Source organism: Sminthopsis crassicaudata, chromosome 4 (genome assembly GCF_048593235.1).
Source record: "Sminthopsis crassicaudata isolate SCR6 chromosome 4, ASM4859323v1, whole genome shotgun sequence".
Classification (NCBI taxonomy): domain Eukaryota; kingdom Metazoa; phylum Chordata; class Mammalia; order Dasyuromorphia; family Dasyuridae; genus Sminthopsis; species Sminthopsis crassicaudata.
In genome coordinates, this window is record NC_133620.1 from 309,439,521 (window position 1) to 309,451,603 (window position 12,083).

Genomic DNA, 12,083 nt, shown 5'->3' on the forward strand with positions numbered 1-12,083 from the left:
TGTATAATGTGAACCCAAAACACATATAGGTTGAAGACAAATCTCTTGATCTTCAATTTAACATTTAAACACATTTAGAGATTTATATAAAGGTATCAAGATGGCTCAGTGGATATAGCTCTGGCCCTGGAGATGGAAAACCTGAATTCAAATCCAACTCTTACTAGTTGTAGGAATTTGGACAAGGAAATGAGAAACCATTTTAATATGTCTGCCAAGAAAACCCTAGTTGAGTCACAAAGAGTTGGTCATAACTGAAAGGTAATAAGAAACATATTTTAATTTAAGCTTCTGTCTGTTTTAGATGAGGCCTGTCTGTAACTCATACAATAAATCATATAAATTCACCAGATTTTTTTTTTTGAGGCAATAGGGTTAAGTGGCTTGCTTAGGGTTATATATCTACTAAGTGTCTGAGGTCATATTTTAATTCAGGTCCTCCTGACTCCAGGGCTTTTGTTTTATCAACTGCACCACTATGCTGCTTCAGTGAGTCAGATTTTTTAATGTAGACAATATGGTATGTTAGCAAGAGGGTGAACCTTGAAGACAGGTGACTTGGATTCAAGTCCTATCTCTTATAGACGCTGGATGTGTGACTTTAGGCAAATAGATTTAATTGGATGCTTCAGACAACTTTCAAGACAATAAGTTGAAGAAAAAAGGTGCCAACTTATATTACTGGAAGAAGTTATTTCCTTTGGGCATTTCTTATATCAATGATATAATAAATTCAATCTTTCTCCAAGCCTAGAGAAGTAAACTTTGTGGTCTTCTTGTCAATAATGAACATTTTTAAATAGGTGATGTTTAGTTCTTGAAGACCTAAAGACACAATACTTTTGTTGAAACTGCTTTATTTTTAAATTCATAAATATTTGTTACTGACAAAAATGGAAAAATCCTTGACTCTAAATTTTACTAAACTGATATTTGTTTACAGTACATACAGAATGTGCTTTTACAGGTAAGTAGAACAAAGAGAGAATAATACAGAGGAAATAGCAGTGTACTCTCATCTTGAAGCTTAATGATTAATCAAGAATCTGTGCAAAGTTACAGATATAAAGGTAATTTTTCCTTGGTACCATCATATAATTAAGATGAAATCCATAAATTGGGCTAATGCATAAAAATGTTCATTAATCCCTCTTAGGAGATAGTGTACCCAAATTAAGTAAGAATTGCTTTTATTAGAGAATGTCTTACTACAAAATGTCTAGTTTACTTATAGAACTAAGAGCGGTATCCACCATTAATAAAGAACATGAGTGGGACATCCCCGAGGGGTGGTCCTTTGCGAGAGGAAATGAGGTTGAAGAAGGGAAGAATGACACAATTGAGAAGTGATATTTTCTCCTTATAGACGTTGACATTAAGGATGCTCACAATGTTATTTTTTGTCACTAGTAGAGGAATGATGATACATGTGTAGATATACATGATTTGTCTAGGTTATCTTGACTTTGATCCTGTCTTCTTGTCTCATCTCATAATCCTTTACTGGGGTGTCACCACGAGGTTTTAGAAAGGTACAAGGGCAGTAACAATTCCATATAATACCCAGAGGCTCAGCTGTGACTTCTTCTTCACATTCTCCAACTAGTTCACAACCTTAGTGTCCAGAGTTGTTTTCAAGCTAAATCTCATTGCTGTTTAGAAAAAAAATTTTTTTTTACATCACAAAACTTGTTCTTTTCAAGATGCTGCTCATCAAGGAATTTTGAAATTCATTAGAACTAACTATCCTTAAGCACACGATTTGTGACCTCATGGACAAAACCACCTCCCAGATTCCTCTCAATATTCCATCCCATTGCTAACTGTCTCTCAGTCTGGGCCACATTGAAAAAGGAAACAAATTCCTCAAGGGTAGAAGCCTTGAATAGCTTGGGAATTTCTGATATAATCAAATTCCTATAAAAATCAATCTATTAAATCAAGCCTATTGAATGGTTAGATAGTTAAACATGCAGTTTCAAGATCTTGATTCAGTGGGCCAAGAATATTGAGCCAACCCTATACCGCTCTTGGTGGCTGAGAATTTCACTGTGGATCAGATGTAATGAAGCATGTATAGCTCAGAAAGGAGAAATCTGAAGATCAGATGGGAGTCAGAAGTTGCAAGGGCAAAGGAGGGTCAAGATGTGAATGAAAATCCAATAAGAAACCAGAAAGACTTCTCTTACTAATGGTTTGCTAAGGAAAGTAGCATTTGAATGTTGAAAAATACCTTACTAAGATTTTAACTCCCTTGAAATACTTTCAGAACAAGTTTCCAGGTTTTGTAGAAGATAAATAAATGATTTTTAAATGTAGTTATGTATATGTCAAAGGCAGACTCTTAGGTAATTTCTTCAGTTCAACTTTTCACTTGTGTTTGATATGAATAATTGTAGAGCTGATTTAGGAAATACAATGGAGAATGATCTCCTTTCCTTCCCTTTCTGAGAAACCAATTAAACTTTCAGCTTTTGGAGATAAATGGCAAATACCACCTACAAATAGAAGAAGAGATCAAGTGAGATAATTCATGTTAATTGTTTTTGTTAAGTATTAAGTATAAGGTATTATTATATTATTATTGTTAAGGGCAAAAGAGGGAGACAACAAGTGTGATTGAGAGATCCCTGAGGAGCTAAGAGATGTGGCCAGAACTGTGTTTGTCAGGAAAGAACCTAGAACCTCAGGAATTACCAATTCCGTTATTTTCATCTAGATTTCTGCTTTATAGAGCTAGAGACAAGAAGAGGGACAGGGAGAAGGGACCAGCACTAGAGGGGAAAGGAAAGCCGCAGTCAACTGAGGAAAGAGACATAGAAAGACAAGCTTTTGGATTAGGTAGAGGAGATCAGGGCTGGGATATAGAGTTAAGAAAGGAATTGAATTAGAATGAAAGTAGTAGAAGAAAGATATTTAGATAAGAATAAGATGAGATCAAAAGCTTGTACTTGGAAAATCATCTATCATCTAATTGACTTGTGAACCCAAAAAATCCATCAGTGGAAATATCTATATGGTTAAGGACTAGTTGAGAAAACTTTTGGAACCTGTAAATTCATACAACTAGGAACCATGGCAAGATTCAAAAGAACTCAATTTTATTAAGAGTAGCTTATTCTTTTAAGGATTCCGAGGACAGAAAGAGGCAATGATAGGAGAAAAATAAGAAGGAAGACACTTCAATTGCAGGCTCATGTCCCTGTCAATGCTTAGCACAATCTCTTACACCTAGTAAGTGCTTAATAAATATTTGCTCAATTAAATTGCATCAAATTGAATCTTTATCAGAACTTAAAAAGGAATAGATACCATTATTAGGAGGAAAATATATTTTCAAACATTCAAGAGAGAATGCCTTGCCAAAGATTATGGAAATTTATTAAGAGGATTTTCTACTGACTAACTTCTTTGAGAGAATGAGAAAAGCAAATTGGTGCATCTGTTGTTGGTTATGAATGGTTGTGGAAATTCATGTACAAAAGACAGAGAAGAGAACACTTGGTAGAGGAGAAGTTCTACCTTTCTCTTTTCCCACAAAAGTGGATAAAGTGGCTTGGTTTGCTGGTATTGTGCTAAAAGCTTTTGATAGGGTTGCCCTCACTACTCGTGTGGCCAACTGAATATTTCATGAACTTGTAAATAGATATATTTGGTTTCATTGAACCCAATTCTCCCACATGTTGCTTAAAAACAAACTCAGATGAACTTGTGAAGACTAGCCCTCAGAAAGTTTACATGTGGAAAATCTGTCCTTCTCTTAGCTCTTTGAAGCCATGGCACTCCCCATAAATGGAAGCTAAGGGGCAAGGGACCCATCATTTGAGAAGTCTCTATTCACTTTGGAATGAGACTGGCCTGAGCAGTGAAGCAGGAAATCAGGATGATGGGACATCATAGGATCATAGATTTTGAGGTGAAAGGGTCATGCAGTAATTCCCCCTAATTTGACAAAAGAGGAAACTGAGACACAAAGCAGGCAGTGTGGCTCAATGGTGCAGTGGAATTGGAATTAGTAGAAGACAGGAGTTCAAATCCCAGCCTTGCCACCTGTCCTATGTGTGATCTCTGGCAAGTCATTTAGGGTTTTAGTGTTTAGTTTCCTTATCTGTTAAAATGAGGAAGTTGAACTTATTGGCCTTAAAGATCCTTTCCTGCTCTAAGTTGTGGTTTTTGATCCAAATGACTTCTGGGGGATCATGTAGATAGTAAGTAAAAGATGCAGGATTTGGAGCCAGAAACAATATATATTTTTCCATTCTACCATACTTCTACTGATAGCAATTTTCCCAAAGTTCAGACAAAAATTAGAGCTTTAGGATTCTTCAAATAAGTTGAATAAACTAATTAAGTTCAATGTCATCTCATCTAGTATGATGGAAAATTTACAAGGCTTTCATGGAAGAATTTTTCTGGCCTTTGAAGGCACCACATCAATGTGGGAGATATTTTACCTCCATGATGATGAAAAGATACTCTATTTAAAGGTCATTTCATTTGGAGCCTAATTTTTTTTGATGGAGATAATATGATAGTTGTCTCTATAATGTCTTATGCTATACTCCATCCAACAGATGGAAGTGGTGATAGAAGGCTAGAGTGACTAAAGCAGTGGGAACAATTAGGGACATTAATTGGGAGTTTTCATTCAGGATGCTCTCTTTTTAACATCCTGGAAATGAGGGAGATGCCATTCTCTACAAAAGTGAAAATAGCCTGGCACACCCTCATCTTAGTAGTCAGCCTCAGGCTAGAAAATTACCTATACTCTGCAGACGATGAGATTACACAGCAGCTTAAACATGAGCTCCATTTAGTTGTTCTGGCTGGGTCAGAGGTTCAGTAGCAACTCAGAACTAAAATTTAAGAACTTGACTTGAATTGAAGTTGTCTGCCCAATGATCAGTTTATAAGAAATAGGAAAGGGTTGCAAAATAGCCTGGAGTAGGTGAGCTAAGAAAGGGACCTAGAATAAAACATTAAATAAAGTAAAATCCCATTGGTAGATTTTTTAAATCGTTCTGCCTCTTTTTAATTCAGACCAGTAATAAGTTCTAGAAGCTGTAGATACTGAATAATTAGGTTTGTAGCTGACAGAATAGAGAAAGGAAGGTAAGTAGGGAAAACAAGTCCCAAAAAGGACAAAAAAGATGGAAGATTATAGGGGACTGGTATCTGGCCAAAAGAGAAGAATGAAGTTTACAAAGATAAGGTGGAAAGGCAGGTTGCCTTATGGGAGGGGCAGTGTTGTCTAAAGATAATTTTCTGTTTGCGGCCTGGGTTGCCCTCTTAGTGGGCTAAAACACACACTGTATCTGAAACAGTCCAGTCTGGTATGAATGGGTTAAGAAAGGGGGCCAGGGATTATGGAAATGGTAACTCCCCTTACAGATCATGGCTATCACAGTGAGTCCCCCCCAGACCCTGACAGGCTTAGATAGGAGGTCAGGCTAGATTCTGGGGAGAGGAAATAGGCCTGTATGAGAGCTGTAGCCTAGGTTTAGAGTTCTGAACTTAGGGTTCCTCCAGAAAATGCTGAGACTATCCAGTTCTCTGACACGAATTCCCTATACACCCAAGGCCAAGGTTTCCCTCTTTATGAAAACTTATTCATCACCACTTCAGGAGAGCTCTTGAGCTTCTGATTTAGAGGACCATGAGGATTCGGGTTCACAGAGAACAGACCTGAAGGAAAGGAGTACCCAGGGGGTACAGAGGATGCTTATAAGAAGGGAGGCGTGGCTAGGTAAATTTCCCAAAATCAGAGTTTCTGTTAAGGAACATAAGAAATAATGGAAACCTGTTTGCTTTCAGGCTCATGTGAGAGTAAGGTCTGAGAGCACTCTGATGAAGGGCAAAGAAGTTATCTTTGTGCTTATGGACACAGCAGTTCCACTGCTCTGGTGAGCAGGCAGTTTTTAGGCACTAGAAAATTTTCCATGATATAGTTCTAGTTAAATGAATGAGACCACATTGCCAACCTAACCAGCCAACTCTCCTCATACCCTGGTCAGTCCAGCCTGGGAGGAGAGGGTATTACTGAGGAGAGGATCTCTAATAACTGAGCCCCTATTGAGAGAATATGTGGGAACAAGGAGATGCTGCTGGGAGATTCAGAATTATCTCCTTTTCTCACAAAATTTTGATTCCACTTGAAAAAGTGAGGAAAAAAAAACAAAAAACAAAAAAAAACTTTTAGATGTATAAGACAGAGTGAGTCAGTGCCAGGAGACTTGGGCTGTACTTCTAGGAGGGGGTATGGCTTTCTGTTGCAGAAGCAGCCCATCTGGCCCCCATCCCTCCCTTGAATATTTTCTATAATTATCCACTTGTGGATAAGGTAGGAGAGGGTGGAATGACAAGGTCCAGAAGAGTCCCCAAGACCCTTTTAGGGAAGACAATCAGGCTTCTCTCCTAGCTATCTCCACCCAGCCTGTCCCTGGCTCTGACCCCAATCACACAGTCACTTCAGTCTTGCTTGCTGTGTGGTAATGGGTGTGTTGTCCAGGGATGTAATGCAGCTGTTCTACCGTGTTGTGTCTCCGAGTTGCAAAGGCCTGGCGCTTAGCTGCGGTCTGACTCTGGCCTAGGGTATTGTAGGAGTTATTGGAGGCACTAGGATGGGAGTGCATCTTGGTCATGTGGTAGCGGTCCAGCACAGGTGTAGACACAAAGACATCCATGTTAGACATAGCACGAGACAAAGCCTGCTCTGGGAAGGCTGTCCTCTCTGGGGACAGCAGAGGGTCCTGGGAATGTAGGCGTTCAGCTGACAACAGTTGCTCATCAGACAGAATCCTGTCATAGGGCATACTGAACTCCTCTGGCATTACCCTTTCAGGAGACAGGACTCTGTCTTGGGACATGGCTCGTATTGGCCGGCGAGGCCGCTCACGGGGTGGGGGCTTCTGCTGTGACATCTGGATGACATTCAAAGGTAGTGTGCCCCGGGCAGCCAGATCAGGGAGGTGACGCCTCCTCATGTAGTACTCATCAGCTTCCTTATCAGCTGTAGGAGAGAGACAAATAATACAATGGGGTGAGGGAGAGTACTGGACTGTCAAATCCTCAGGGATAAGGGCTAGAGAGAGAGTAAGCCCCACAATAGCACAATATCACTTTAACCCCAATCCCTATACTAAAGTTATTGACTGTCAGACCCAGAAGGGATTTTAGAGATTTTTTGGTCTGATCCCCTCATTTTACAGAAGAAATTTATGTCTAGTGAAATGAGGAGATCAGCTCAAGATCACAAAACTAGGTAGTACCAGAAATTTGACTAAGATTTAGGTCTCTTGATTCCCAGTCTGATACAATATCCTGACCCTGAGATCCTTCTCCTTCTATCACTACCAAATAGCAAGTTAATAGCTTCACAATAAGTGCATGATACTTGACAGGCAGCTAAATTGTAGAACTAGTCTCACAACACTGAAATAAAACCATCAATCCAACACTTTCTCTTAACACAGCTTATAAACTACCCTCTCAAAACACACATTATTCATGAATGTGCAATTTAAATAAATTCAATAAGCGTTTATAAAGTGGTACTGTGTGCCAAGTACATAGGCAGTTTCCCCCACTTTATAAATACATACCAGAAATAACCTATCATTAGATCAAGTGATTGTGATCATCTCAATCCCTTCAATGCTACTAAAAAAAAAACTCTCTAAGTTCTCTTATTCAAATTTCCTTAAATATTTCATTATATTTTCTCAGGACTTCACTGGACTACGCTTAGCACTTTGTTGACTGACTTAGTGACTTCTTTTCATTTATACTCTCAATTCCAAATTAATTATATCTGTCAGTGATTTTTTTATACCCAAATGCAGAAATTAGATTACAAAAAAACTCTTTGAGATTAAAGTCTGTCACATCTTTTAAAAATATATTCAATAATATATTTTCCTGAATAATGTGAATTTTTAAAACATTCATTGATTTAACATTAACATTTATACATTATAGACTATCTATATGCAATCATGCAAAATATTTCCATATTAGATCTGTTGTGAAAGAAGACATGGATCAAAAATACTAAGAAAAAAAAAAGTTTAAGAAAAAGTATGCTTTAATCTGCATTGGTTTTTCTCTATATATGGGTATGGATAACATATAACTCCTTCAGAATTGTTTTCAATCATTATATTGCTGAGAACAGCTATGTCATTTACAATTGATCATTGCATAATATAGATGTTAGTGTGTTCTGGTTCTAGTTCTGCCTATCTTAATTTGAATCAATCCATATAAATCTTTCCATGTTTTTCTGACAGCATCCTGCTTATCATTTCTTATAGTACAATTGTATTCCATCACAATCATAATCTATTCAGTCATTGTTCAGTCATTTCCCAGTTGATGGGTATTCCCTCAATTTTTAATTCTTTGTCACAACTAAAAGAAGTGCTATAAATACTTGTGTACATATATAAGCTTTTCTTTTAGTTTGTTATCTCTTTGGGGTTCAGACCTAATAGTGATATTGCTTGGTCAAAGGAAATATATAGTTTTACAAACCTTTGGATATAGTTCCAAATTTTTCTTCAGAATGGCTAAATCAGTCCACAACTCCACTGACAATGCATATGCAAATGCATATGCTTTCAATATTTGTCATTTTCTTTTTCTGTCATTTTAACCAATCTGATAGGTGTGAGATGGTACCTCAGAATTGTTTTAATGCATATTCTCTAATCAATGGCAATTTAGAGCATTTCTTCATATGACTATAAACAGCTTTAATTACTTCATCTGAAAACTACTTATTCCTATCCTTTAGAGGATCCTTTAATGTAGAAGCTGCTAAATTTTGTATTACATGATTGTGCCCCCACAATATTTGAATTATTTCTTTTTGTATGCTTGTGGCATTTTTCCCTTGATCTGGGAGCTCTGGAATTTAGCTATAAAATTCCTGTGAGTTGTAACTTTGGGATCTTTTTCAGAAGATGATCAGTAGATTCTTTTGATTTTTATTTTATTTTCTGGTTCTAGAGTATCAGGACAGTTTTCCTTGATAATTTCTTAAAAGATGATTTATAGGGCCTTTCTTTTGATCTTGGCTTTCAGACAATCCTATAATTCTTAAATTATATCTTCTTAATCCATTTTATAGGTCAGTTGTATTTCTAATGAAGTATTTCACATTTTCCATCTATTTTTTTCATCATTTTGATTTTGATTGCTTCTTTATGTCTCATGGAATCACTAGCTTCTACTTGCTCAATTTTTAAGGAATCATTTTCTTCATTGAGCTTTTGTGGTTCTGTTTTCATATGTATTTGTAAACCCTATATGCTTATACATCCTTATGCTCACAAATAACTGATACATATATTAATACACACTATACACATACCCACATTCTACATAGATATTAAGTAGATATGCTATTTGTCTATATATATATATATATATTGTTTACCTTTGAGTGAAAAAAAATAATAATAAAGCACTTTTCAAATATTATCTTACTTGATCCTCATATGAACTTGGGAAGAAAGGTCCTATTTTTTTCTATTCTTTAGATGAAGAGGTTCAATGACTTATCAAGGTTGACACAGGTTGCAAATTAGTAAGTACTGAAGGGGCATTTAAACACATTTTTCCTAACTTCAGAATTCTTTTCATTTTTCTACATTGCTGCCTATAATCTATTCAGAATCTACAGACATATATTTAGCACCATACCTGGCATGTTTTATAAACATACATTCTAGGACAGGTCTTGTATATACGACCTCACATCAATAAACATGTGTATATTTACATATTCACATGTACCATATACTATAAACATATATACACATATGAAAACACATATACCAATGCACCTGTAGAAACTTTGTACCTATTTCACATATTCTTCATACAAATCAAACTAGTTTTCATCTCTGGGGATGCACACATAGATAATCACAGAAACAAAGATTCTCACAGAATTCATCTCTTAAATTTCAAAAAAATACGGGATCCTTCATTACTATTTTAAGGCAAGCTCTATGATCTTTATCCTCACCATCTAACTGAGAATTTTTTGAGATGGTCGGCCATAAATATTCCTGGCAATAGAAATAAAACTTTCTGTCACAAAGGCAGCCCTAAAGGAGTCTTTTTGGCCTTTACTTTCTTTCAATAAGTTAATTTTCAATGTCAAGAAAACCCTCAGTCCCTGGTCTCTATCTGTGGCTAAAATATAAAGAGGCATTTTCAAGTATTTGTAAAATGAGTCTTCTCCATAGCATTTCTTTGCCTTTTATTTTTAATTCCTTCCAAATCCAGAGACTCCTTGACTACAAATAACAGTGTTGAAGTTCCTAGAGCCACTTGCATAAAAAGAGATTGATAAAACTAATGGTAGGAGCAGAAGTCCCAAATTGTCACATTATCAGTCAGGTTAAGTCTTAGCTCAGGTTTAATAAATGGAAGAAGGGAAAATGGGAGTGATAGGAAGCTGCTCTATTGAACTTTGCCTTTTTAGCAAACTCTGGAGCTGTAGTGAAAAGATATGATCTTGGTTATTATAGTTTTTACATTGGGCACAGGTCAGTAATGTTTAGGAGAATTCTAGAGAGAGGCATAGAATAACTGCAGTGCATCTTGCTCTGGGACTTAGGGTAAAGTGGAGGGAAATGTAGCATAGACTAACTCTTTGTAATGTTCAGGTTCTCTTCAAACTTGAGAAAGAGAGTTGATATTTCGTTCAGCAAAGAGTTCACAAGAGAATATAGAAATTGTAGGATTTTTCAGTTGGAAAGAACTTGAGATATCATCTAGTTTAATTTAGAGTCTAGAAAAAATTAATTTTCTAAGATCACAGAGCTAGTAAGAGAAAGAGTTAAATCGGAGACCCAGGCTTTTTGTCTTCACATTACTTTCACTAAATCAGGGATTTAACATTTGTGTGTGTGTGTGTGTGTGTGTGTGTGTGTGTGTGTGTGTGTGCGCACCATGGATTTATTTAGGTTATTAGGTGAATCTTGTGGACCTTAGAATAATACTTTTAAATGCATGAGATAAAATACATAGGATTACAAAGCAACCTATTATATAGGTATATGTATATCTATATGTATGTATATAGATATATAGATATAGATAGATAGATAGATAGATAGATAGATAGATAGATTCTGACAGATCTATGTTTAAAAAAACCTACAACTATGTACACTAAACCAGAGGGTGTCAAACAGCTGCAATATCACAAAGTATATCCCCAAACAAATTAAAATGTAATTGAGAAATAATTAACAAAATGAACCAAACATAAATAACATTACATTTTGAAACTATAAATATGTATCCCACATATATATTAGAGGCTTCTATGAGTTTGACATAATTTCATTAAACTATATTTCCTTTCTCTCCATCCTTATCCTTTTTCTATCTAGGTAGAAAAAGAAGGGACAAATTCACATGTCCTGGTAAAGAAATGAAAATGTGTCTTCAACCTGAGACTAAAGTACAACCAAAGGAAATACCACCTACTTAGCCTCTTCAGAGATGAATATTTGCTGGGGTTGGTCTTAACTGCAGATTCATAGGATGGAGGAAGGTGAGCCAAATTCTGGAAGGATCTAGAAAAAGAAAGGTCATAGGGCTCTGTGGCTGATGTCAGGATGTTGTTTATCCGTGGCTTTTCTGCAAGAAAGAAAGACAAAAGAAACATCAAAATATTCTTGCTACTACTTTGGCAAGGACATTTACAAGGCAAGAATTCCTCTTCTCTTCCCTCCCTTGCCCCACCCCAGGATGAGTTTGGGTTACCAATAATGCCAGCAAATATTCCTTCTACTGTTTTGGGCCAAAAGAACATTGTTGCTATTCAATGAGGAAGGATTTCAGCTGGGAGAACACTGGACTCTTGCCCACTCTGTACTCCACATAGCAATCCAAATCAACCTCTCATGAGAATTTTCCTCATAAAAATCATAGAATGTCAGTTTTGGAAAGAGCTATAAAGACCATTTAGTAATAGTCCAACAGGTGAAGAAATGAAACATTGGTATTGCCTTGTTCAGTAGTTTGCCTATAATACATAATTTCTGTACAGCTTTAGGTAA

The 12,083-nt window shown here is 36.4% G+C and overlaps 1 protein-coding gene across 1 annotated transcript in view; it reads right to left on the reverse strand.

The window, feature by feature from the left end:
* Nucleotides 1-890: 890 nt before the first annotated feature.
* The window catches only part of SHISA6 (shisa family member 6), a 627,719-nt gene continuing 616,526 nt past the window's right edge, over nucleotides 891-12,083 (reverse strand). The window contains exons 5-6 of the mRNA XM_074312049.1: nucleotides 11,509-11,661; nucleotides 891-7,009 (exon numbers count right to left, since the gene is read on the reverse strand). Coding sequence (XP_074168150.1) covers nucleotides 6,456-7,009; nucleotides 11,509-11,661 — 707 coding nt within the window. The 3' untranslated portion in view covers nucleotides 891-6,455. The remainder of the gene's footprint in view (nucleotides 7,010-11,508; nucleotides 11,662-12,083) is intronic.